The 27673-nt window shown below is 52.4% G+C and overlaps 1 protein-coding gene across 2 annotated transcripts in view; it reads right to left on the bottom strand.

Annotated features, from left to right (window-relative positions):
• Nucleotides 1-26505, bottom strand: part of HTT (huntingtin) — a 56313-nt gene extending 29808 nt beyond the window's left edge. Inside the window, exons 1-33 of one of the 2 annotated variants that reach the window (XM_032950200.2) lie at nt 26301-26505; nt 21398-21481; nt 20953-21073; nt 20375-20434; nt 19788-19867; nt 19388-19526; nt 18908-19049; nt 18451-18629; nt 17675-17861; nt 16331-16375; nt 15861-15968; nt 15074-15408; nt 14153-14279; nt 13745-13845; nt 12442-12553; nt 11636-11767; nt 11092-11238; nt 10138-10214; nt 9299-9438; nt 8929-8989; nt 7642-7736; nt 7318-7476; nt 7030-7147; nt 5615-5760; nt 4984-5114; nt 4449-4648; nt 3930-4056; nt 3181-3305; nt 2850-2960; nt 2085-2162; nt 1191-1411; nt 789-867; nt 196-357 (exon numbers count right to left, since the gene is read on the bottom strand). In XM_032950200.2, coding sequence (XP_032806091.2) covers nt 196-357; nt 789-867; nt 1191-1411; nt 2085-2162; nt 2850-2960; nt 3181-3305; nt 3930-4056; nt 4449-4648; nt 4984-5114; nt 5615-5760; nt 7030-7147; nt 7318-7476; nt 7642-7736; nt 8929-8989; nt 9299-9438; nt 10138-10214; nt 11092-11238; nt 11636-11767; nt 12442-12553; nt 13745-13845; nt 14153-14279; nt 15074-15408; nt 15861-15968; nt 16331-16375; nt 17675-17861; nt 18451-18629; nt 18908-19049; nt 19388-19526; nt 19788-19867; nt 20375-20434; nt 20953-21073; nt 21398-21481; nt 26301-26407 — 4236 coding nt within the window. In that variant the 5' untranslated portion in view covers nt 26408-26505. The remainder of the gene's footprint in view (nt 1-195; nt 358-788; nt 868-1190; nt 1412-2084; nt 2163-2849; nt 2961-3180; nt 3306-3929; nt 4057-4448; nt 4649-4983; nt 5115-5614; nt 5761-7029; nt 7148-7317; nt 7477-7641; nt 7737-8928; nt 8990-9298; nt 9439-10137; nt 10215-11091; nt 11239-11635; nt 11768-12441; nt 12554-13744; nt 13846-14152; nt 14280-15073; nt 15409-15860; nt 15969-16330; nt 16376-17674; nt 17862-18450; nt 18630-18907; nt 19050-19387; nt 19527-19787; nt 19868-20374; nt 20435-20952; nt 21074-21397; nt 21482-26300) is intronic. The other variant, XM_076065973.1, reaches the window with a different exon arrangement.
• Nucleotides 26506-27673: the final 1168 nt, after the last annotated feature.

The following is a 27673-nucleotide window of genomic DNA, read 5'->3' on the forward strand; positions in this document are numbered from 1 at the left end:
ACATAGAGTTCATTTTTTATTGTTTTAGGTTGATCAATGACTCCGCACTGAGCATCAGGTGAGAAAGCACATTGAGAAGAAGTTATATTTAAAAAGAGGAGTCTGGGATAAGAGAGGAGATGCAAATTCAGTGCAACGACATTCACTGCAGAAAACTTAAAAAAGTAAACAACGCAAACGTACGCTGGCGCTCACCTGGTCGGAGTCGAGGAGGCAGTAGTTGACCCGAAGCTGCACGAGCTGCACCAGCAGGCTGAGCACCTGCTTCTGTAGTGCCACTGACGTCGTGATGGTGTACTGTTTCAGTGCCTTGATCACGAGCGGCTCGAACAGGCGGATGTAGTTGTGAATAGCGCCCTGTATGCAAGGGGAGGGGGCGGCAATGCAGAAAGCGTGCGCGTGCCCACCAGGCACCGCCAGTCACCGTCAGTCACTGTCAGCCAACGCCGGTCCCACAGTTGCTGTCATACGTGTAGTAGCAACCATAAAATACCACGCGCCGTCTGCTTCACAGCGGACGTTTAAGATCCCGTGATGTCATTTAAAATAGGCCATTGTGGGTCGGCGTCACAGTCCAAATTAGAAAAATTACACCGCAAATTACTTAAATGGGATGACACACACAACAATATCGCCCCCCACTGTGCAGCAACTGCAGACTGTGTCTGTGAAACACAGCAGCGCCTTCCCTCGTGCCAGCCCTGCACCCTAAGAAAGGCGCGAATAGCAAATGTACAAAGTTACCTTTATTACTGTTATTATAATGACCGCTGCACGAGTCATCGTACCTTGTCGGCCTTCTGCTTGGTGGCACTCATGGGGTTGGATTTTACTTGGGAGGCTTTTCTCTTGAGGATATCGAACCACCTACACGAAAGAAAACGCTTAGAACGCTTCCCCTTGACAGACACGTGGATTCTCTATGCAAACGGAGTGGATACATATCGTCGTATTGTTTATTCACCGGTGTAACAGTAACCCTAAAATTATGTCGACGTTTCTGTAACTGGCCGAGACGACGAATCGTCCCCCGGCCCGTGATGGGAGTCGTTGGCCGAGCCGCGACTCGAGGCTCAAACCCCCCCCAACCCCCCGTCTGTACGCAGCAAACTACCAACGCTGCCGCTGTCGCAGTCGCGGCTCCCAAGAGAGGGATCGTTGCCATGGCGTCCCATGCCCGCTGCGCTTACCCCAACGTGTCAGACTCCACCTCCGTCTGCGCCATGTTGCGCAGGCTGGCCGAGGCAAGGGCCTGCGTGAACTGGGTGTAGGGAGCCATGAAGCAGTAGTGGTAGAGGCCCGGCTGCAGGCCCGAGGAGCCCAGCTGCTGGCCGCGGCCCTGGCCGCGTGGGTCCACGCCGGCCCCGTCCAGCGCGTTCACCAGGTTCGTTCCAAACAGGGCCTTCAATAGCTGCAATGGTGGCACAAACACTGCCGCTTAGTTCACTCCTTTCCATACAGCTGAAAGCACAAGAGTGTCTCTTGCAGTGGAGCTTCCACTATAGTCATTTATTACACTATATTCTTGGTTCTTGCGGTAAAGTAATGTGGTTTTCACACCTGATGATGATTGCTTGTGTTGCAGTCGAAACGTCGTGAGAATTTTATTGTTTTATATTTTTATCATTTTATTGTTTCCCTTCTACGTGACTTTATCGAAAGAACCAAGAATATGAATCCCTGCAGTCACGAAAGCTTTAAATCAAATTTTATTACACTAGTTTACTCGGGAATACCTCACCGAGTCTAAATACTCTTTTTCAGGAGGGAACTGGCTCAATTGCACTCCCAATTGAGTAATTTGTGGGTAATTTTTCAGCATTGGCATGTTTTGTACTGTACGTGTTTTTAGCTACCAGAAAACCCGGAGGAAACCCATTCAGAACAGGGGGAGAACAAACATACTCCACACAGAGGTGCTCTAGTCAGGAGTCGAACCCAGGATTTCTTGCTGTTATTAACGTTGCTCATAGGATTGCAACTATTCCACACGTGCCGTGTATGGGCTAGGATTTACACTGCAAGAGTCACTCGACTGCTTGTGAGAGGAGTTGTGTGGTGGTGGTGCATCACTCCGCGCATACCTGCTGCACACACAGTGTGGTGACTGTCGGTTCACGGTTGAAGCAGGATTTTAAATATCCCAGAACCTCTTCGGCGTACTGTAATGAAATCATAACACCATACTGAACACAGGTTGTGGTGAAGGCAAGGTGCCCAATGAAGTCAAATGTCTCTCTCTCTCTCTGTGCGGGTTACGTGGTCATCACAAATGTAACCTGTGCTGATTGCTGTGCCCCGATTATACGTGAGAGAGTGTGTGTGGTGGCACATTTGTAAGGATGCTGTGTACAAACCCGGAGAGTTTGATACCCACTCAAAGTCAATAACAGTGGCGAATATTTTAATCGGTCCTGGGCCTCCCCTGGATTGGCTCAGCCTTAAATCAGTACCTGGTGTGGTGCGTTAACATCAGCACTGGGGAGACAAGGGTAGCCGGGCGTGGTGTTAGCCACTCACCCCCTTGTGTGCCGTGCTGGCTTCCATAGGTGGTACTCGCTTCCAGCACAATTCCCAACAGTCTGCTATGGCTACACGGGGGATCTGCTGCTGTGTTTTTGTTTCTTTTGTTCCACTCTCATATCTTCTGTATACTGTTGTCAGCTTCTTGGCGATGCTAATACATATAAGCGCTGAATAAATGCAAATGTTTACTTATGCTTATGCTTAACAGTGAAAAGTTAATAGATCCTAATGTTTTTACTCTAGTATCAGGAATAATGTTGAGGACAATGTTTCCAAACCCTTTAGCGGGACCTGCATCGTTGTTAATTACTTGTTGGAGTTACCTTCCCCACGTCCTGAAGCGTTGCAATCTCCAACAGCTGAGCCAGCACGTCGAGCGCCGTGCCCAGAAATCCACCAAACTTCTCACTCAGACTCAGCATGTCCAGCGACATCTGGCAAAGGGCACGGCAGCACGGGCTGGGGTTAGGGTTTCACGTCCACAAAAGACGACGTATGTGACACTCCGATTTGTAATTGATTTTTGGGCTTGGCCACGGAACGATGTGACCAAACACGTGTCGTGAAACCCTCCGCCGCGTGGAATGAGAGAGCAGGAAGTGGCGTGATTAGTACGGCCTACGAGGTGCCGCACGGTGCTGCGCGTCCTGGCACCTTGTAGTTGGTGTAGGTGGCCTTGAGGATGTCGTGCAGACGGACGTAGTGGGACAGGTGGTAGAAGCCACCCAGTAGCGGCACGCTGCGGCCCACTCCGCCACCGCTGCCCTCGCCCGCCTTGCCTGCGGCACCACAGCGTTCTACTCAGCCCTCTCCCGGTGCCATTTCTTAATTTATTTATTAAATTTTGATTTTGCTTGGTACAGTAGCGTGGGATGTTATATAAAATTAAATTCTAATGACCTTTATTATTATGACCTTTATTATGACCTTTATTATTATGACCTTTATTATGACCTTTATTATTATGACCTTTATTATGCAATGGAAATTCGTGAAATTAATAAGCCTCAGTGAAGGAGACGCGAGAGGCTTTAAAAACCAGAACTACTTTTTTACAAATGTTTAATGGGGGGGAAACCTGAGGAGAGACAAGGCTGGGTCTAATTTGCGAGAGTGCCCTGTGTTGTACGAACAAACGATTTACGCGGTGCGTTCAACTTGAATGGCTGATCGGTCGCAGGTTAACTCGGACCACCGTCCCTCACTGGGCGACGAAGCAAACGTTACTCCATAAGAATTTCCGAGCGGTCAACGCGTGCGAAGACTGACCGCCATAATGGGAACGTGGAATTTCCACCACCGACTTTGTCCTGACAGCGCAGGCATGCGCCGCCCGGTCGCTCGCGCAAGCGGGGAGCCCCCGAGTGCGGTTTGTCAAAACGCGAGCAGACCGACGTGCTCACCGGCGCCCAGCTCGCCGGGCTTGCGGGGGCTTGCGGGAGCCGGGGGGAACTCCACGGCGTCCCTCTCTTTGGTCTTCTTGCGGATGGGACTAAGGGAAGGTGCGCTCGGCAGCGTTGGCAACGTGGGCTGCATTCCAGAGCAGACGATGGTGATCAAGTCAAATCACGAGTCGCGTACGTGGTGTTCGTGCCTTTCTTAAAGCGCAAGGCTCGTGCGAAGGCAGGCGCTACGTTTCGCAGACACGGTCTGCAGTAGATTCGCAGCAGGCCTACTCTTTTTGAATGACGCCAGAAGATTTTTCATGTCCACTGTGAAGCAAACGGCACGTAGTATTTTTACGATTAATATACCCGCAATATTAACCGGGGTGGTCTGCCGAGTGGCGACCGTGGTACGTCACCGGTGATGTGTCCGGTTCCCGACGACAAAGTGGAGACAAAATATCGACCATACCACCCCCAGCAGCATCCCTACGGGGGGCGCTTATACGAGATAGATGGAAAGAGTGCGAACGTTGCCTTGAGAGTGGGCTGGACGGGAGGGACGTCATCCAGCACATGCGTGCAGATGTTGAGCAGCTTGAGCAGGTGGGAGAAGAGTTGCTCGACCATGGGCACCAGCGAGCGGTCGGCTAGCGCAGCCCACGGCTCCTCCACCTTGGGCATCGCTGCGTCGTCCTCGGACACGCACGGCCTGCGCAGCGACCTGCATGCCACCGCTACGTGCACAGGACGCGCGCTCGCCACCCGGCACTCGTCGCCTGGCACTCGCCGCACCACACTCACCACCCGGCACTCACCACCAATCATATGGCAGGGGTGAGTGTGTCCCTAGGACAACCACCGTTAACTTCTGCACAACGTTGTACTCAAATTATCCACCCCATTAGGATGATGAGCTGAGTCAACACCCAACTAGGATTTGAACTCGCAACTTTTCGACTGCGCCCGGCAGTTGGCCGGAAAATTTAACGAGCAGGAACGACGGCAATTCTCGTTGGTCACTCGGTGTGAGTAACGCCAAGAGGAGAGTACGAGAGAGCCGTGCTCCTACCGGCGATGAGGTTCCCCGTGAGCAGGAGGGCGTCCTGGTGGGCGGGCAGGTCCAGGGGGAACCACGACGATGAGAGTAACGTCAGCAAGATGGGCAGCACCGACACGCGGCCACCCCCCTCCACACCGGTCCTGCACACCCGTACACACACACACAACAACCGCCATTCGCCACTAAGTGGCGGTGATGTCACCACGACGCTTGTGCCAGGCTATGTGCACGTTGAGGCCACGTGAAGTGTCGAAGGCTCGCTGACAGGAGGTCACGGGATAGATCCAGGTGTAATGGATTCACTGACTAAGATTTTGGCCGATGCACAATCTGTGCCCGCTTGCTGCACTTTAACTGCAGGCCACTCCGCTCATTGTGGGGAGCGTCATTCCTCTGCCCTCTGTTGTTATTGGAGGGCGACTGCTTCTAATTGGCCAGTAGTGTGCTTCACAATCCTCCTCCACAGAGGCCAATCTTGACACCGCTGGTGCCGGTCTTTGGCAAGTCAACTCAGCTCCACATCCACCTGTTCCGGATCAGCCCATCTCGATCCGGCCAGACAGAAGCTGCTTGGGCATGCAGTGGCTGGGCACAGACAATTCTGCACTGTGGGGATGACGCCTTGCTTGGCGTTCCACACCTGGGTATGTTTGTGAAGGGCAGCTGTGGCCTCGCATGTGCTGGCGGTGGGGCTAGTGCAGGCACAAAGCCACAGTGCCAGCCATTGCTCCACATGCTCACGGGGTACGCAGCTGAGAGCAGGTACAGAGCTTCACAGCAACCAAACTGCAACACAAGACAGCCACACGGTATTAGATGGGCAGGCAAACACAAAGATCCCCCGGATAGCCTAACAGCACTGTTGGGGCAAGTGCTGTTCTCGAGCACCTATGAAGGCCGGTACGGCACATGAGGGGGTGGGTTGGCCAGCACCACGCCCGGCCGCCTTTGTCTCCCCAGTGGCGATGTTTACAAAACGCACCAGGTACTCATTTGAGGCTACCCAGGAGAGGCCTGGGACCGGTTCAAATAATCGTCACTGGTGTTGGCTGTGACCCAGAATCGAACTTGGGTTTCCGGGTTTGTAGTGCAGCACGCTAAACGTTGCACTCCCGCTCCCCATGCAGGCAAACACACATACAGATGCACACACGCCAGTGCCAGTATTAAGCAAATGATTCGTAATTAATGTGTAACATTTTGACTTAAAACTTTCGTGACTGCAGGAATTCATATTCTTTGGTTCTTTCGGTAAAGCCGCATAGATAGAAAAACTAATAAAAATAAAAAAACACTAATGTAGACTGTAGCCTGCTTCTAAATCGGAGTGAGTGTACTGGCAGTCTATAATGTAGACTGTAGCCTGGTTTTTAAGCTGGTGAGCGTATTAGCAGTCTATGATGTAGTACAGTCGACAGTAGTACAGTCTACAGTCTACATTATAGACTGCCAGTACGCTCAGTTTAATAACCATTGCTGCAGTCTACATCATAGACTGCCAATACGCTCACCAGCTTAAAAACCAGGCTACAGTTTACATTATAGACTGCCAGTACACTCACTGAGGTTAAGAACCAGGCTACAGTCTACATTATAGACTGCCAGTACACTCACTGAGGTTAAGAACCAGGCTACAGTCTACATTATAGACTGCCAGTACACTCACCCAGCTTAATAACCATTGCTACAGTCTACATTATAGACTGCCAGTACACTCACCAAACTTAATAACCAAGCTACAGTCTACATTATAGACTGCCAGTACACTCACTCCGATTTAGAACCAGGCAACAGTCTACATTAGTGTTTTTATTAAAAAAAATGTTATTATTATTATTTTTTAATCTACGTGACTTTACCGAAAGAACCAAATAATATAATGTGTAACAATGCTGAACTTCCACTGCAGATTACGGAATGTGGTTTCCACTTAACAGCAACATCGCCACCTACTGTAAAACTACTGCAGACTATCTGCAGTACCTTCACAATACCAAATGGCATAAATGATTGTAATTATTATTCATGATTCAAGTAAAGATAACCATAACTTACTTTTAAATGTCGCGATTTGGATCGGTTGAGCGCCGTGGAGATGGCTGTGATAATTCTGGACAAATTGTTTTCCAAAGTTGCGTCGGCCGTGCAGGATGTCTCGTAGCCACGATAGGGACTGCGAGAAACAAGTTCCACATTTGTTTTGTGTGTGTGTATACGTGTGTGTGTACGTGTGTACGTATACGCACGTGTGCGTGTGTGCACGTGTGTGAGCGTGCATGCATGTGTGCGTGTGCATGTGTGCGCGCGTGTGTACGTGTGCGTGTGTGTGTGCGCGTCTCTCACCACGCAGCAGCTGTGGCTGCCCCGGACACATAGTGCCGCGGTGGTGTGGAGTTCTCGTGCACGAGCAGCTCCAGGCAGGAGGCCGTGTGGGCTCTCGCGATAGCCACCACGGGGTCGTTCTGGGCTTGGTCGCACTCGAAGAACAAATTCGGCACCAACCTGTGCAGGGACACGGCACGAACGGATTATCCCATGCGTGCGCCGTGCGCTCCAATGACCTTCTCGTACCCGGCCCGTCCGCCAGGGTTCATCTCCGGGCTCGACACTGTCCCCCGTGGGGCCTCGGGCATGGAGGGACGGGCGCCGAGTGGTGGCGGAGCTCACCTGGAAAGTGAGGCGGCAGCCGCGTGGCGAACCCTGCCGTCCTCGTCGCTCAGCAGGCGCAGGATGCTGGCGACGGCGCGATCTTGCAGGCGCTCCTGGTAACAGCACACAGCGCACGCACCGGCACGCAGCCGGTCAAGGGGGCGTGGGGGTTGCTGCATAGATACAGTGCGGGACAAATACCAAACGTTCGCAGGAAACGTCTGTGCGACGTCGCGGCGACAAAATGAAGTGATGCACAACACGAAAAATATGCCTTGGTGAGCCCGGGTTGAGTAGAGACATGGGCACATGGTGTCTCTGTGTACTGTGGGCTTAGGACACAGGGGCTCAAGATGGGGCCGGGAGCAGTGGTCTGGATTGGGGGGCTGCTACACCCCATAGGGGGTGAGAACCACCGCTCTGCGCAGTGTCAGCAAAATTTTAATACAATATAAAAAATATAAAGTTAAGTATATTTTACTAATGTATAACCAGTTGCCATATTACTTTGCTTGAATTTCAGGTTGTCCTAGTTATTCAAGCGAATTGGTAATTTTCGTTTTCCAACTTGCATCTCTAAGCCAGCACGGTGGATGGAGAGGAGTGATGGGGATGTGGTGGCAGTATTACGTTGGGATGTAAAAAAACAAAGTCCATGAGTTCTAGATTTAAAGCTTTCGTTACTGCAAGGATCCATACTCTTTGGTTCTATTCGGTAAAGTCACATAGGCCGCTTGTGTTGTGGCCGAAACGTCGTGATTTTTTGTTTTATTTTTTACCTACGTGACTTTACCCAATAGAACCAAATAGTATAAAGTCCATGAGGCAAAGTGGCTTTCTGCTCAAATGTGCATCGAGGTATTAGTGCTCCTGTTCACGGACCTGAGCCAATGGTGGAAATTCCACATTATTATGATGGGGGTTATCTCTACAGAAGACAACCACTGTTTAACACCCTGGAGGGATGATGGGCGAAGTCAACCATCCCCGCCCTCCCCCCTCAACCAGGATGTGAACTCGCAACCTTGCAATTGTGAGCCACTTGCTTTTTCGCTGAGCCGCCCAGCTGTAGAGCTTAGAGAGCCAAAATATCTGACGTGATGCCACAGCAAGCAGTGCATCAGCCTTCACTAGGCACTGGGCATCCTGCACCAAGTAGCCTGCACCGGACACCCTGCACCCTGCACTGAGCACCCTGCACCAAGCACCCTGCACCGGACACCCTGCACCGGGCACCCTGCACCGGGCACCAGGCACTGCACGACTGTCCTTGGTGGACAACGGGGGCAGCGCGGGTGAACGTACCTCGCTCTTCTCATCGCATCCAGAGTGACAGCCAACATTTTTTTCCAGAAAAGCAATCAACCTGAAATAGATGAACAATCACAGTCTCTTAGTAGAGTTCAATCGCAACCTCTTACAACAGTGATCAATGCCTAAACAGAAGTAAATTAACCTACTTGTTTTTCTGCCATCATACCCTGGCAAGCCAGGAGATAACGACCTCGACTCACGGTTAAGGGAGGGAGTTTCGGGTGTGTGTGATCCGCCAACCCTCGCTGCCTTCTCCACGGTGCCGGATCCGAGGCCACAGGTGGCACGGCCAGTGGCTGAGCCAGGGAGGCCGTGGGGGGCTTCCCGCGTGCAGCACGAGCCTCACAGGGGGGGCCGCTACCTGAAGTCAATATCGGCCACGGTGTCCATGAGCTCCGTGCGGACCAGCCAGTACGAGTTGTCGTGCAGGTGCAGCAGGGCGGAGAGCAGCGTCAGGCCCAGTCCACTCTGCTTGCTGTTGCAGAGCTGCATCACGCAGTGCTGCACACACACAGACACAGATTCCACATGTGGCCAGCTTCGAATGCTGTTGGGAAAACTGCTGTCGGCGAGAGCCACCTATTCCGGACCCTAACCTATAACGGCCGGTACAGCGCACAAGGAGTTGATGAGGACAGCTCCATGTCGGACACCTGTCCCTCCCCCAGTGCTGATGTTGACACACTGCACCAGGCATCCATTGTGGGCTAAGTCGACCAAGGAGTGTCCCCCAGGACCGGTTCAAAACACATTCGCACACACGAGTCCACCTGGTAGGAAGTTGCTGGTGGTTACCCCATCGTGAGGGTGTGGAATTTCCATCATTGGCTCGGATCCTCTGGCTCAGATATAAGCACAGCCACGATACTTATTTATGAAGGAGAACGCTCAAGTTGAGGTTTTGCTGCCAGGGCAGCCTTTCCCACACAGGCCAGGGCAGCCTTACCCACACCCCACACTGGCCAGGGCAGCCTTACCCGCACTCACACACAGGCCAGGGCAGCCTTACCCACACCCCACACTGGCCAGGGCAGCCTTACCCGCACCCACACACAGGCCAGGGCAGCCTTACCCACACCCCCACACAGGCCAGGGCAGCCTTACCCACACCCCCACACAGGCCAGGGCAGCCTTACCCACACCCCCACACAAGCCAGGGCAGCCTTACCCACACCCCCACACAAGCCAGGGTAGCCTTACCCGCACCCCCACACAGGCCAGCCGGCAGGTGACAGACGACGAGTCCTTCAGCGCCACGTGCAGAGGACGGACGACATCTGAAAATAAATAACGCCTGGGATACCTTCACACTCGAGGGCCAGCCACACATCACGTGTGAGTATAGCCCAGGGGTCGGAAACCTGCGGCTCAGGAGCCGCATGCATGACTATTTAATTACTGCTTCATGACAATATTTATTCTGGAACACAGTCTCGTATTCAAATGCATTGCGGCTATTGACGTAGAGTTTTTTTTACCAAAAACCCAATAAAATGGCACTACTGACCTGCTGAGTATTATTGCGTGTATGTATTACGAAACTTGTTAACCTACGACACTTCAAGAATCACTTTCAGGAGGGTCCTGCCAAGCTTTTGCAGGAGGGGATGATGTTGCTGCTTCTGTGCGATCCAAATTGAGTAATTTGCAGGTAATTTTTTCAGCATTGGGATGTTTGGAGAATATCGGTTACATTGTGTGTGTTTTTAGCATTAAAGTGAGATGAAAGCACTGCTTGCTCTATCGGAGGTAGTTGCTACTGGAGCGCAGCACTGCCCCCGGAAAGCGTGCATACGTGTATGTACACATGCGTGCATGCGAATGTGTGTGCATGCGTGCGTACGTGTGTGCGTACGTGTGTGTGCATGCGTGCATACGTGTGCGTACGTGTGTGCATTCATGTGTGCATGCGTGTGTGCGTGTGTGCGTGTGTGCGTACGTAGGCGCCTGTGTATTTGCTTGCCTACATTTGTGTTCAAGTTCGATTCCCGCTCACGGCCAACGCCACTGGGGAGACAAATGCGGCCGGGCGTGGTGTAGGCCACCCACCCCCTCGTGTGCCGTGCTGGCCTTTATAGGGTCTCACTAACAGCACTTGCCCCTCCAGTCTGTTTAGGCTATACTGGGGATCTTTGTATTTGTGCATGTGCGTACCCTCCAGTTCCGCTGGGCTCAGGATCGCGCGGTGTGGCGTTGCCAGCACCGCACTCACGATGACGCCGCACAACACGGCCACGTTTCCACGCAGCTGCGGGTCGGAGTGCGAGATGAACTGCAGGAGGTCACTCAGCTGCTGCTCCTCTGGGGACGGCACGGGGAACGCAGTCGAAACGGCGTCATGGTCAGCCAATGTGGAAATACAAACCGTGCGTGCGGAGCGGGCGGCGTGGTGGTGTCACGCGCCCACGCCATCTGACGGTCACGCCGGGACCGCACTTGAATGCTCTAACGCATGTGTGTGGTGCTGGCCATGGGCGTGGTGCTGGCCACACACCTCCTCGTGTGCCGTGCAGGGCTTTGTAGGTGCTCGCCAAAAGCACTTTCCCCAACAGCCTCGTAAAAGCTACAGGGGCGACTTTTGCCTTTGTGCGTGTCCACGCGCGCGAGCCGCATGCGGCCGCTAACACAGGTGCGCTTGTCTGCGCGCGGTGCTCAAAAAGTGGGGGAACGCGATGGCGCGGGGGATGGGGGAACGTACGTGGCTCCGGGTGGAGCGCGCGCCGGTAGAGAGGCAGGAAGAAGGCCGAGGGCAGCATGGAGACGGCAGAAGCCACGCAGCCCACGGCCAGCGCCTTCATGCTCACCCGGACACACCGGTCCGATACCAGGCCTGAATTCACATATACGCACACAAAGATCCCCCGTATAGCCTTTCCAGACTGTTGGGACAAGTGCTGTTAGCGAGTAGCACCTATGAAGGCTGGCACGGTACGTCAGGGGTTGGGTGGCCAGCACCATGCCTGGCCGCCTTTGTCTCTCCAGTGGTGAAGTTTACACATTGCACTGGGTCCTCATATGAGGCTGATTTCAGTGGCGTTGGCCGTGAGCGACAATCGAACTCGGGTCGCCAGATTTGTAGCGGAATGTACTAACGACTGCTCCACCGCTCGTCATACGCACGCATGCACACACACAAGCACTGAGACCAAAGTAGTCTCTTTTGAAAGAGTGACTCATCCTGGGTTACCACAAGTACACCATGGAAGCAAACAAAAAATCATAGCAAAGACAACCAAATAGAAATCAGAGCAATAAAAAAGGAAAGAGTGCCCAGAGAAATTCTAACAAGAATGGGGAGAACTTTCACCAGGGGAGAGGTCATACACGCCTACTTGTTATGCTGCCTCCAACAGCAACCACACTGCTCGGCACACAGGCGTGTAGCAGGAATAACGGTTCCACTCGGCGCCATGCGGGCGCTGGATTGTGAGTCAGTGCCCTGGCCTGCGCTCACTCGCTATGAGCCTGCCGAGCAGTGCTCGTGAGCGAGCCGAGCACACTGACCGTTGGGGGTGCCTGTGAGCAGGAAGGAGGCCGAGATGAGGCGGACGCAGTGGATGATGGGTGGCGTGTCTTCGTCCGTCATCTCCCCCACAATGCCCTTTATCACGAGCGGCTGAGATGCACGGCACATACGAGGAAGAGCAGCTCGTAAGCAGGGCTTCACAACGCGCATAACGTCCGTCTGCACGAGAACCTTGTGTGCAAGTCAAATCGACCACGCGGGAGCAGCGAATAAAGACACACAACGTAACTGGTCATGGCCAAACATCCCAATCGTCCCCACTTTGAAACTACTGCTGTAAAACACAGCGGCACATTTACCAAATGTACAAACTAACAGGTTACTGTTTTAATTTAACCAGGAGGGACCCTTGAGATTCACTTCTCACTTCAGATGTACCTAACATTTACAGCACAATCAGCAGACATAAGCAATTAACATACGACACATTTTTTAAGAACTGCATTTTGTGTTTATTTTGTTGTCCTTCCTCCACACCTCTGATGAGCACGGTTGGCCACGTATGGTGCGAAAGAAGTTCAAAATACATACACCAGTACATCCATACTGGAAATAATAAAAACAAGCACATAATATAAATTATGAATAAAGGAATACTATAAATTGACAAGTGGTTTGAAATATTATAAAATGTTTTAAAAATGAAGCTCGTGGAAAGAAGTAGCCAAATTGGACCCTGGTGGGTATATCTTGAACGTTACGAGAATAATATTCAAGCTCTGTTCAAAGCCACGAGCTGATGTGCCCAGCCTCGTACTGGGCGCTTAGTGGGTCGAGTGGGGATTCTGCTCAGCAGAGAGAGCGCTGAACAGCCCAAGGCAGAGCTGGGGGGAGCTGGGCGTGCGAGACACCCGGCGGCCCAGTGGGGGGGCCGGCTCGGCGAACCGGGTTTCCGTGCTCTTCGACAGGAGACGCCAGTCGGAGGAATTCCCGATGACTTCCCAGATTAACGCAGGAAAGGCTTTCACATGCATATGGTCAGCGTGTTCTTGAGACGGACGGTCAAATTCGTCATCCAGGGAATCCACAACGAGCCTCAACACCTCTCTCCTGGAGGATTCTGCATTGGGATGTTTGGCCAATTCCTAAAGTAATATATGACTCGTTGGAGGAAAATCAGAATAACCCATATATACACCGGGATGGATAACGCTCAACAATCCTCACGGAGAGCTTGTGAACCCATTTGCTGTACTGCCTTCTACTTGCCACCTCACAGCTCTGCGGGCTGGCATTGTCGCGGGCTCCCCGCATTGCGACCACGGCCTCTTTCGCTCTCACCTTGCTTCTCTCCGCGCCCGAGCCATCAAAGTCCTCGTCAGCGCCCTCGGGCGGCGGAGCCGGACGCGAGCGCGGCTGGAGGAGCGCGGCCACTCCAGGGGCTGCCGGGGGAGAAGATGGGTAGCCAAACGGCGGGCAAAACGATTGGCTTAGCCGAGATGGCGCGAGCCCAGGGAGCGGAACACAAATGGATGACTCCGCAGGCCAACGTGGACGCAGCAGCGATGGTTCAACAAAGACAAACTATGAACCTGTTTCAAAATTCAGTTTCTCATCAGCAGAATCAGTCTCTGCTCGAACCGATGCTGGTGAACTGCCAGATGTTTCGAGGCAAGGACTGGTTTTGACATTCAGCGTCTCATCAGCAGAGTCAGGCTTGAACGGATGCCGGCGAGTGAGGCCGTGTACCATGACGTGGGGTCCGGTCTCGGGGCAACGCGTCCCTGGACTCCTCCTCCTCGTCGTCGCCGCCGTCGGGCTCCTGCAGTGCGCCCATGGGTAAGGCCATGTACTGCAGGTCCCCGCAGTCAAGCACCTCACAGCAACACACGCAGCATCCAGCTTAGAGATGACATTCTAGTCGGGTCACAAACACCATGTGGCAAGAAAAGGGATTAAATCCACAACAAGCAAAGTTTCAGGCAAGGGGCCTTCTCCATAGCACAGAAGGCCCATTACCTGAAACGTTGCCTATTATGTAGTTATTTCCTGATAAGTTCACCGAGTGTTATTGACGGATGTGTTGAGTTCTTGTTTTTGTGCTTGTGCACCGCTAAAAATGCAGTACCGGCCAATTGTTTGTTCAGGTTTCAACAACGCATAGATATATACATCGCAGCTTATTATTACATATTTTTATTTTACTGTTTTTTCCAAGAGAGCCTGAGTCTCAAGACTTATTCAGGAGAGTCCTGCAAGTTTCCCAAGTCGGGGGCAAAGTGTAATCCCAATGGAGTAATTTGCTGGTAAATTTTCAGCATTGGGATGTTTGGCCTATCCCAGTTACATCGTGTTTTTTTTTCTTTAATTCTGTTCAGCACTGGGAGGACACCAGCGAACCCGGAGGAAACCAATGAAGAACAGGGGGAGAACATACAAACTTCTAAATGAAAGGTGCCCAAGCTGGGAACCGAACTTGGGACCTTGCATCGAGGCATGAGTGTTACCACGGGGCGACCTGCTGGATTCCAACCGCAAACCTTTACGACAAGCGGCGACTGCGCCACCACGGGGCCGCGTCACCGGCCCAAACGGACGTTGTGAAGCGGACTCGTTGAACGCAACGGCAAAACCCACGCAGGAGAATGAACGGGGACGGCGGTCGCTTACGGGTTCCGAGTTGTCGGACGGAGTCACGGCAGAGTCGGGGCCCTCGGTGGTCTGGGAGCTCTCGCTCACGGGGGAGGTGGGGGCGGGCCGTAGGGATGCGCAGCCCATGGCCCCCAGCGCCTCCAGCGAGGTGGCGCTCAGCTGGCTGGAGCTCTCGGCCGGCTCGGTGCTCAGGCTGGTGGAGTCGGATTCCTCAGTGTTGAGGTCAATGGAGTCGGAGGAGTCAAGCGCGTGGAGCAGGCACGGACGCTCGGCGGTGCCTGGCTCTGGCCCGGCGCTGCCCACGCCGCCCGACAGCGCCGATAGCACCTCGCCACTCTCGCTCAGCGCCGACACTGACACCAACGGCGGCAGCAGCAGCACAATAGCGGCACACCCGGCGAGCGAACAGAACGCGCCACCTTCACACGCCTGTCCCATCAGCCACACGGCCGTCTAATAGAGTATCATTTCCGCAGCACTGGCCCAACACAAGCAAACTCTGGACCGGTTTCAACATATAGTGTCTCATCAGCAGTCAGTATGCTTTCCATCGTCCCATATTTCAATAGCTTTTACTGTACATGTTTACTTTTACAATCACTCACAGCATTCATATCTCAGTAGTGCTGTTTGTTGCTGGCTGTTCCTGTTTCTGGGCCTTTAGGCCTGCGATTTATAAGCGCGATTAAAACATGACAACGTAGACATTTTGGTAAAAACAAAACATAGCGGCAGCAATCGTAGCCCTGGACGAATTGACGATGAAGGAAATGAAACCCGTAATGCCCCGAGAGAAGCAACTCACGCAAGGCCGTGTCGGGAGAAGGGGTCGGGGTGCTGTCACTCCCTCTAGCCTCCACATCATCCTCCAGAACGTCCTCCTCTTCCTCCTCCTCCGCTGACAGCAACTTGGCTGTGTAACCCACACACACACAGCATCATCTACACTGCTGTGTAACCCCCACACACACACCATCATCTAAACTGCTGTGTAACCCACACACACACACCATGCAAAATGCTGACAGAGTACACATGAAAGTGGTGGAGCCCGTATGTTTCCAGACACGATGACAATGATAATGATGACGCTAATTAATCTAAACTCTGTCTATGAGAGCCAGAACTGATCCAAATATAAATGGCCACGGTGGTTGAAGGCCTGAATGGGGCGGTGTTGCCCACACCCGCGCAGGACACGCATACACGTGGTGACACAGCACATGGGGACATCACACACAGATCATCTACAGCACTCGCGAAACAATCGATTACCTTGTGCTTTTGGTAAAACAGGACTAGCCATTTTACGCCACCCTCCTGAGGCCAGCACAAGAAGGAAACAAAGACTGTAGTAAAATATGGGTTAAAGCAGAATAGTACAAGAGGGTTCCAGTGATCGTTGCCTGTATTGATTTCTGTAAAAGGGTAGAGCGACACACGGACAGCCAAAGGCACACACAGTTACACACATGGAGAAAGAATGGAGGGCTAAGTGAATCATGTCCTCTGAACTATGAAGCAAATAAGACTCATTTAAGCAAACCACTCGCCTCAACGACTAAATTTGGTTTGACTATTTTTTAAAATAAATTACAAACATAAACTATGTTGCTCATTTTGTACAGACCATGTGGGTGCAGTCGGCCAAAATTATGTTAACAAAGGCGAGGGAGGGTGTGGGTTGGGATTCCAGAGGCGTGCGGTGAGGGTTGCCCAGGGTTGGGTGGAGGCGCTGTATAGGCCTACGCCATGCAGGGTTTTACACGTGAGGCAGCTGCTGTGCCCATTTGCTGACCTACCCGTTCATCTCATTCATCTCTCAGCGGCGCTGTGAGAAAATGTGACCTTAACAGATCAGACGCTCTGTCCTTGACGCTGGGAATTTGGGCCCCTTTATCTACAGTAAAAAAAAACACTGGAGACCAGCAGGGCAGCCTAGGTAATATCAATATTTTATGAGATTGTTTTTTTTTATTTTGGTGACTCATATACATACACTAACTGGTATTGGCCAACATCCCAACGCTGAAAAACAATTACCTGCAAATTAAACCAACGGGAGACCAACGAGGACAGAAACGATGGAAATTTTACCGAAGACGTCACGAGACACAGTGGGAGCATGAGGGCTGCAGAAAAAGAGCGTCCATCAGCACTGGCTTCTGGAGGGTTTCCAAACGAGCTCACGAGTAACCACTGCTGATCGTTCCCGGCCAGAGGTCGTCTCTCACGCACAATGCTACGTCGCCCCAACCCCTGCCGTGGCTTCGTCTTCAATTTGAGCATTTCACTTTTCCACAAGATTCTAAAGTTATGGTGAACGCCCATGACCAGAGTGAATCGGGTTGTTATCGGTCACTACCAGATGCATGCGATCGACAATGTGATTTGAGACTTCCGTTTGGAGCAGGAATAGAGAGGGCCGCAGCCTGCCAAGAGGCTGCAGCGTGCAAAAGTCGCCACTGCGGGATGCTCCGGGGGGGAAGGGGTAACACCGGCAGCGGACCGGCCCCAGCGCCCGGCGTCCTGCGACAGACAAACAACGCGAAACCACGCGACGACCATCGCGAAAACCAGATGCCGACTCTGACCACGGCCGAACAACGCTGGCGGTACCGACGAGGCTGGACGCGCTGGCGGAGCGTCGAGCACAGGGCAGGGGGTGGCGGATGCCGCCGGCCGTGGTCAGCGCCAGCTGCAAGGCGCTCGGTGGCATCCGCAGCAGCTGCTGCAGCATCTCGAGCGCCGTGGTGGCGACGTTGTGCTCCGGGTGCTGCGTGTAGAACAGCGTCACCTCATACATCTGTTGGGAAAACGCGCACCTCTTCCTCGTCAGGGTGAGCCGAGCAGCGCAACGCAGCGCAACGCAGCGGCCTCTGGGTTTGGAGCCTCGTTCCTCAGAACTCGACAAGACAGTGACACTGCCATGAAGACAAGCAGGATTGACGCTGCTGTAACGTTACTAGAACGCCACAGACACAGAGTGCAAACGATTTCCTGCTCAAATGAGCATTGCAGTAATGTTCCTTTATAGCCCTGAGTTATTGGAATTTTCACATTCCTATGGTGAGGGCGAGACTCTCCATAGGACAACTCCTGTTGACTTCCCCACAAAGTGGTATCTATTTTATCGACCCTGAAGGGATGACGAGCTGTGTCAATCCCCCGCTTGCCAACCAGGAGGATTTGAACTCGCCACCTTCCCATTTCGAGCGGTGAGGCACCCGGCCGGATCGCTCACTTGGCCATATCTCTAAAGTCTTCGTTGGGTAAGCACCGAACAGACCAGCTCGCTATGCGTCTCCATGAGCTGCGCATCGTGGGGGCCGCGTCTCCCGCGTGGCGCGAGGGGCGCAAAGCGGCTGCGCTGTTGCACACCGAGGCCTACTTGCCTGCACGAGGACGTGAGGAGCGACGCCGGCGTCGGCCTCGCGCTGTGTCACGCCGAAGCTGCCCTTGAGGCCCGCGTCGGAAGCTGGCTGCTGCACGTGGGGCACAATCGCCCGCAGGCAGTGCAGCACACCGAGCAGCAGCGATGACACGCGCGCCTCCCCCAGCGGCGTCACCAGCCCTGCGCCACCGCGCAGCACCGCTCGTCACTATGCCACACGGCGCAATGGAATGTGGGGCGGCGGCGCCCCGCTCACGGTGAGGAGCGAGGCGGACATGGCGAGAAGCCAGGTGGACACAATGATGAGCGAGGAAGGTGGACAAGGTGAGGAGCGAGAGAGGGGGATGCGGTGATGAGTGAGGTGGACGTGGTGATGAGCGAGAGAGGCAGACGTGGTGAAGAGCGAGAGGCGGATGTGGTGAGCGAGAGAGGTGGACGCGGCGAGGAGCGAGGCTCACCCAGCAGCACGGAGAGCAGCCAGGCGTAGAATGCGTGCGGGCGGCGTGAGTGCTGGCACACGGCCACGGCGCACGTGGAGGCCGCGCGCCGCATGGCCGCCGAGCCTGACTTGAGGTTCAGCACAAACGCACGCAGCAGTGTCTGCAGGGGGCAGAGGCAGTGAGTTCACGACGTGGTGTTCATCAGCACCATCGTCACTACTCCTCACTCCGCCACCACCCTTCCACCACTCCTCACTCCGCCGCCACCACACCACCATTCCTCACAGCACCACCATCACTCCTCACCATCACGACCACCACCACTTCTAACACCACCACCACCACACTGCCACAAAATACACTCTAACACACTGGATCCACTCACTGCATTTTCAAAGACAAAGTAAAGTGTCATCTTGAAACACCGCAGCCAACAGCAATGCCGTAAAGTTGGGGCCTGAAGGCCGCTGCATGGCGCTGCCCGCAACCCAGTCGCACCTTGATCTCGCCGTCGTTGGTGAAGCTGCCCAGCACGCTGACCATCTTGGGCACGGCACCCGCCAGCGTCTCCTGCACTGGCTCCTCCAGCCGGCGGCTCACGTGCACCAGGCATGGTAGCAGGTTCAACATGTAGGGCCTGCGTAGCAGCAGCGGCCGTAGCGGGGACAAAAGCAACAGTGGTACCACAACACAGAGCTCAACACCTCGCAAAACTAGACAACGCCGCAACACAAAGCACTCCATCGTGACGCGCACCCAAGCGACAACGGTGCTTGCATCGCATTTGACGAACCTGTGAAATGTTACATCCCTCTCGGTCAGCGACAAAGGTGCTCGCTCCAGTGGTGGAATGTACTTCCCCACGGCCCGTAGGCGGGCATGCGGATGCAACCGTTACCTGCACTTCTGAGGTCGGATGAGATGCGCCAGCTCAGCAAAGCGCCAGAGGGCAGCACGGAGACTGCGAGAAGCCCCGTTCTGCAGCCCAACACAACGCACAAGGCCCCCCGTGTAGCCCTTAAAAGACTGCTTTGTGGCAAGTGCTGTTAGCGAGCACCTATAAAGGCCGACACGGCACACGGTGGGGTGGGTGGCCAGCACCGTGCCAGGTCACCTTTGCCTCCCCAGTGCTGTTTACACACTGTATCAGGTATTCATGTAAGACTGAGTCAACCGAGGGGAGGCCTACGTCCAGTTCAGATAATCGTCAATGATGTTGTCCGTGAGGCGGAATCGAATTCAGACGGCCGTGTTCGTTCAAAAGTACGCTAACCACTACGTCACCGCTCCCGACATGTCCACACAAACAAATTGCTGCAGTGCTTTCACCTGGCATGTTATCTTTGTCAAATGTGCGGCAGAATACTCCAAGATAGCAGATAATTCCCCTCCGATTATCAAATGTATTTTACAATGCAGCTCAGAACATGAAGTATTTAAGTCTCTGCAGCTGTAACCGAGGAGATGAATGCTCCAAGACATCACCTTCTTAATTTCCTTGTAGAGCTCAAGCTGGAGCCTCGCCACGTGTGTGTCCATGAGGGCCTACGCCACACATAACGGGGCAGACAGCCACCGCTGTTAGACAAATCAACACAGAATCGATGAAGGCGTCCAGCAGAAGGGCACACGCAGGAAAAGTAAAAGGCCGGCTCGACAACCGGCGTCTGCAGTGACCAACGTAGACAGCGGCACTGCACTGACACGCAGAGCGCGTTGCGAGCTCACGCACCTGCACCCAGAACGCTCCGCCAGGGGGGACATGTGGTGCAGACAGCAGCCGCATCCACAGCTCGAACGTTGAGTCATAGCCACCACTCAACTCATACCCACGCGAGATAAAACCATTCTCTTCAAGCCGAGCTTGCTGGTTTTCATAAAAAAAATCGTACGTGCAGTATTTAATGAGCATATGCGATGTTTGTTCACCTACAGCCGCATAGAATATGCAGCACAGCATGAACCTTTGGCGGTACGGCACGGTCTGATTTCAAATGACCGTCGGCGCCCCACTCTTAACCGGTGCACTGTGATCGCTGATACCGTAATTCCAAGGCCGTCACCTTGATGACCTTGTTGAGACACTCATCGGCCACCATCCTCACATCGGCCTCCGTGTCATCGCAGCACAGCAGGAAGGTCTCCACAGCGATACCAAGAAACTTTGGGAAGTCCGAGGAATTCCTGAACGAGTGGAAACACGCACAGGTGTGCAGCATCGCGTGCACAAAAGCTCGTGGTCTTATCCAGACCACCAACGCAAAAGAACCAAATACGTGGCCAAAGACTTGTGGCTGTGCCAACGGGCAGTAGTGAGAAACAGACCCAACCAATGACGACTGCAAGGCTTCACACGCTCCTTGGCAGTGCGTGGCCAGCGTCCAGTGGTGCACACTCAAATTGGAGCCTGTTGACATGGGCACTCACAGAGCTTCCTAGAGGATACATGCAGCATTAAGTGGTTGAAACGCTGCATGGAAATCCGAGAGAAGCACTGACATAGCTTACCTCACATTCGACGAAATGATGGTCTCCGCAATGGTCTGGCAGTACGAAATTCTCTCCTTTTTATTGGCAGGACCTTCTTTTTTCCTACACAATGAATGAAAAAGGAATAGAATATGAATAAACAGTAGACTCCTCGAGCCCACTTCTGGCAAGGTAATAAAGTGTACAGATATCATCCCAGCTGCAATACAGATTCTATAGTTACACAAATGCTTCTTCATACGGCCCATGTTGATGCAGATCAACAACTCATTTTACGATGAGGTGGTGCCAAATAACTGCATCAGGAGTAGCAGAGTGGTGAATCATCACTGCTGTGATGATGCCTCCTCCTTCGTGTTTGTGAATCAGGCATGGAATCGTTCTTAGTTTCATCGTTTTGTTCCGGGTGACCACAGTCACCGCACAACTGATAGTTTTTAATTTTCCATTCGTGCTCGAGATAGTAATAACCCTGAACGCAGCACAGATTCAAGATGCAATTTCTCTCTTCAATAAAAAATTAGAATTCAAATATAAATTGTAAACATTGAGTTCGTCAGTTAAAGCAGAAGAGAAATCACAGAAGGTTTTTTTCTGCAATTGGCCACACCAATCCTCATCCGGTGTCCTTCTTCTGTGCAAGTGGCTTGCAATTGGTAGGTTGCGAGTTCATATCCTAGTTGGGAGTTGTATGTTGAACTTCTTTCGCATTGTACATAGCCAACCATGCTAATATGAGTTGACTCAACCCATCATCCCTACGGGGTCAATACAATTATTACTGCTTTGTGGGAATTTCCACCACTGGCTCAGGGCTGTAAACTGGATATTAGAAATAGGTCGTTCTTGGCAAGGATCCTACTTTAATTTAATCCCCCCTCCCAAAATCGATCTTATAAATACAGACATTGAGTTTGCTACGAATATCTAAAAACCTTGGTGCCATCAAAGCACCCTTCCTCTCTCTCTCATCCCCCAACCCCGCAAAGCCATCTACAGTTTGCGAATAATCGCACCAACTGTTGTCACCTTCTCACCAAGCTGCTTGGCAATGGTCTTGTAGCCCATTCCAGCCTTGTGTAGGTCTACAATCTTGTCCCTGACATCCTTGGAGAGCTCTTTGGTCTTGGCCATGGTGGAGAGTTTGGAATCTGATTGATTGCTTCTGTGGACAGGTGCATTTTATACAGGTAACAAGCTGAGATTAGAAGCACTCCCTTTAAGAGTGTGCTCCTAATCTCAGCTCATTACCTGTATAAAAGACACCTGGGAGCCAGAAATCTTTCTGATTGAGAGGGGGTCAAATACTTATTTCCCTCATTAACATGCAAATCAATTTATAACATTTTTTACATGCATTTTTCTGGATTTTGTTGTTGTTCTGTCTCTCACTGTTCAAATAAACCTACCATTAAAATTATAGACTGATCATTTCTTTGTCAGTGGGCAAACGTACAAAATCAGCAGGGGATCAAACACTTTCTTCCCTCACTGTACCTTCCCCTGGTAACATCTCGTGCACACGTGATTTCCTTACTCAGTCTGCCGCTGTGAGCTGAATGGATGTGAAATCCGCTTCCTGACCAAAGAACTCTCCCACATCCCTCGGCAACACAACTTCAGAATCCCAGCACCAGGCTTTTCACTCGCACTTGTAAATGTAACAGTGTCACTCCAATCCTAATTCAATATTAAATTGATCATGAGATTGTCCTTAACATGTTCGAGATCCTAAATGGTCTTGCTTCTCCGCTCTCCCCTCTCCACTCCCCTAATGGTACACTGCTCTCCAGCAACCAACGCCTCTTGGTGAAACTCTAATGTAAATTTTAACGTTGATTTTGTGTACCTGTGTGTGAATTCAAGAGACCAGGATAGTCTCATTTGCAAAAGTGATCTGGGTCACCAACACGATAAAATCAATACAAACATAAAACTCATTACAACACAGCAGCAAAAAAATCAGAGCAAAAACAACCGAATATAAATTACAGGATATACAACCACATTACAGAAGAAATCGAAAAGAGTGCACAAACATAATCAACATTAAATAAAATATATTTCCTTTAAAGTTGGCTTAAACAAAAATATTTAGAAAATCAAAGCAAATTTTAAAAAAATATTAATTAGATTGTCTGATTGTTGCACGAGTATTTGCAGAGAAAATTATATCAAATAGAGCTGCAAGTGAAATTATCAACGAGAATCAGACAGCTCCGCATCAAATTGAGATTTAGATGGAAGAGTAACCGATTGTATTTTGGAAGCGATGAGATCGCAGGCGTTTGAGGCATGAGGAGAATCGGTGGAGGTCGCTGCTTTTCCTCTGCTGCCGTGACTGTCGCCTGCAATTCCCCCCCCCCACCCTCCTGCTGCTGGTCCCCACCGTGGAATCCTTTTCCCCACATCGTACAGGGAGCAACGCTCCTCTAGTCCCCAGTCACGGCCCCCCGGCCCTCGCGTTCATCGGCCCTCTCTGCTCACCCCATGCATGGCGCTAGCGCACGTGGCTGTTTGTTCACACGCCGCATGCAGCAACGTCAGCCAGCTCCTGTGCGATTACGTCCTCGCCTCAATGCTGTAGGAAGGGCTCCACTAAAGGGCCCTCTAGAGAGGGAGCCCTAGAGAAGACCCTCCGGTAACGTTGGGACAGATGATTGCACAGTTGTGTCGTCCTCGATCGAATGTGCAATCATTCCCTCTGCTTTAAGCCCGAGGCATTACAAATTTCTTGTGATGGTTATCCATACGCTACTGCCTCACTGCCAAGTTTTGCAAACTAAAGGTCACTGTGTGAATCATCTATCGACATACAGAGTGATTTTGGAGACTTAAGAAACCATCAGTCAGTAATTGACTATTTCCCTCGAACAAGCGGCACCACACCCTTCACTCAGGAAGCCACTGAGACGCGACACGCGCTCCGAAGGGCTATTTCCTGAAACGTCGCCGATTCTGATTTCCTTCTATGGCCACGGTGCTACCAAAGAACGTGCCGAGTTTCTGTAATGTTCCCGTGATGCTTGTGTACCATTGCCAACGCAGCGTTACCAAATAGCCTGCGCAGAGCAGAGGCGCCACACAGAGCGGGGAGTAGCGGGAATAATGGGGACATCCAAGCCCAGTTTGATTGTACAGCACAAATGTAGCGTCGCCTATGGTTTACTATGTAATGTACATAAACAGTAAGAGCAGCCTCTTGCACGAGTGTACGGTTGAACCCATATGGGTACAACGATTTAATACAATAAAATATACCGTTACACACTTGGAACAATCGGTAGCGTGTCTACTTGCACTGTAACACTTATATTGTTATTATTCAACTACACGCAGAGCTCTCAAAACCCAGCCGCTCTCTCGTCTTCTACAGGCTTAACTCACTCTTCACTGCCCTTCAACTCCATGAGCTCCCTTCACTGAGAGCTCGTCCTGTCCGCTCATCACACTCACGAGCTGAAGGTCCCGGGGCTCTGTCCACTCCGTGGCGCTGTTGGCGTTCACATTCAGCACGAGTCGGGCGTCTCATCCCTGAAGTTCCCTGTTGTGGTGCCACATCCTTCTCCATACCTCTACCCTCAATCCCCTTGAACACGAGAGGCAACATCTTCATCGGGATTGTGTTCCACTACATAAACGCAGGTGGTACGCACGGCGCCTGCTCGTGTACTCAAGTACATGGCACGCAGCCATTGTACATGGTACGCAATGTATACGGCATGTATTGTACATGGTATCACAATCTGCCAAACTCAGCGTCACCCCCACGGATTTAACAACACAGGGTGCAACAAAAACATCAAAAGAGTACAACTGTGAGCGAGTGGACGGCGACGAGGAGCCGTGGGGAGACGGGGAGCGAGCAAAGCGCAACGAGGCGATGGGGATGACGCGCGAGAACCTCGAGATTTCGGTTGCCACCTGTTCGGAATTTGCCCGAACAGTCTTGGAATGGGGCATCCGTGTTCGTGCGTCAGAAATAGGTTTGTGCCGAGATTTGGTACCTGGATTGTGTCTGCACTGTTTTTACAGCTGACCTAAGCTAAGAAATATATCCGGGTTTGATCTACAGCATCATTGGTGGCAACCAGAGTGGCGATTCCAGAGCCCGGTTAGCAAAGATGCACAGCGCGGCGTGCGGCATGTCCAGTGCGGGGCCCCCCACGCAGTGCTGTGGCGAGCACGAGTCCGTGTCGTCGTGCCGTGTTGGCAGTGCGGTCAAAATGCTGCTGCTGCTACTGGTGCTGGTGATCCATGCCAGGCTCGCCGCGTCAGGAGGAAACGGAATTGAGTTGCCTGGCCAATTTCATTTATTCCTGGTTTGGCGCGCGCGGAAGTCAAAGAACCCGGAAAAAAAATACGTAAATTGGGGGTGCCAATCAAAGGCTCCCACAGATGGACTCAAATAATAAATTATCTTCACTGCCATCTCCGGGCCACTTCGCTGCCCATCTGTGTCGTGGTGTGCCAGACGGGAGACGAGACGGGCTCGTGTACACGGGTGCGAGGTTGATATTACATCGCGTCAGAGACAGTGACGGCTGGGAGAGGCTCTCATCCAGCAGTCGATTGACCATGGCTGCTGCTTGAGAGTGAGTGATGTATGCAGGAAGCACAGTGCTGGTTCATACAACGCGAGAATACTGCGAAGAGTACAGTAGGGTGCGTGCAGCGCGAATGTTTAAAGTGCGTACAGTGAGTGGCGTGTGTCCCGTCCCCAGTGCGGCGTGAGTAGCGAATGCTGACCACAGCGCACGAGCTGAGCACAGCGCACACGGTGCACATGGGCATGGTGCGTCTACAGTTCGTGTTTTGTGAGTACAGTGCGCACAGTGGGTGTACAGTGCGTGTGCAGTTGTTGGTGTGTAGCGCGAGGGACGGAGCGCGATGCGAGGTGCAGGCGGCTCGCGGGGCTCACGTCTTGCCCGGCCCCGGCTGCTGCTCGTCCGCGTCCCACGCGGGGCCAGCGCCCTGCGAGGCCTTGAGCGTCTCGAACGCTTTGACGAGGCGCTCCATCGGGGTCATGGCGGTGCCGCGACACCGGCCCCGTGCCTCGCGTCACCGATCACAAACACGGGCGACCCACGTGACGTCACCCGCGAATGACGTCCCCGACGCGTTGCGGTGACGTGTGACCCGATATAAATAAATGATGTCATCGCCCAGCGACCACGGCGTATTAAAATACTGTACAGTGTGGATTGTTAACCGATTTCGTGACGTCATCGTGTGGAGCGCGATTACGTCATTCGCGATGGAGACGCCATTTTGCGGCGCCATGGAGGCGAGAGCACAGCGTGGTTCGTTTCGCTCTCCCCAAACACTCCACTCGCTCGCTACACTCACACGTTCCTCTGTAGTATGCACAGACACTCACCCCGCACACTCGCATGCCCCTAGTACGCACAAACACTGTCTAATACGCACAAACACTCTACGCACACGCGCTCCACCGCACGCGATGGAGCTCTGTCTCGGATGGAGGCCGCTGCTATGAGCCCCGAGTTACGCGGGGAACCCGACTAAGGTACGGCAACGTGAGTGGCATTGCGCCGGGTGTGACGAGTTATTGGCCATACTTCCCCACGCTGGTTCGCGCGGGTTTGTGAAGGGGGCGGCCACGTGTGCGTGTACAGTGTGCACGTGCGTGTACAGTACAAATGGAAACGAGCTGTGTAATCCTGACTTAAAGCTTTCGTGACTGCAGGAATTCATATTCTTTGGGTCTTTCGGTAAAGCCACGTAGATAGAAAAAATATTTAAAATATCACGACGGTTTTTTTCACTTGATGACGACTGCTTGCGTTACGATCCAAACGTGATATTTTTGTTTTCTATCTACGTGGCTGTACCGAAATACCCAAAGAATGAGCTATGTAATGTCTAGTACGTGTTTGTGTGTGGGACCCATGTCTAACATTCCTAGCCTATAAACATCTGGAAGCTCACCTGTAAACCTGACTTTGTTGCCGAGACTGTCAAAACGGATTAAGCGTTTAATTGTATTGAACTGAACCAATGCGTCCAAAAAGATGGCACTCCCCAGTAGGTCGTGTGGCTGATTGGATGTACACGATGTACACGCTCTCTTTTTTTTAGAATCCTGGCCTAAAGGTCAGAACTCTTCGAGAATGCAGGTAATATAACGCTTTTATTATTGGGTTAAGTGTGAATTGTGTGCCCTGGTTCCACTTGCCCGCTAACTTTTGATAAATACTCTGCAACCTGGAGTACAGGTTTGCTCCAATCGCTGTGCTTCCATGATGCCTAAAATGTCTGACCTGAATAACG

The sequence above is a fragment of the Petromyzon marinus genome, chromosome 9 (assembly GCF_048934315.1).
Source record: "Petromyzon marinus isolate PM22_M1 ecotype Great Lakes invasive population chromosome 9, UKy_Petmar_22M1.pri1.0, whole genome shotgun sequence".
Classification (NCBI taxonomy): domain Eukaryota; kingdom Metazoa; phylum Chordata; class Hyperoartia; order Petromyzontiformes; family Petromyzontidae; genus Petromyzon; species Petromyzon marinus.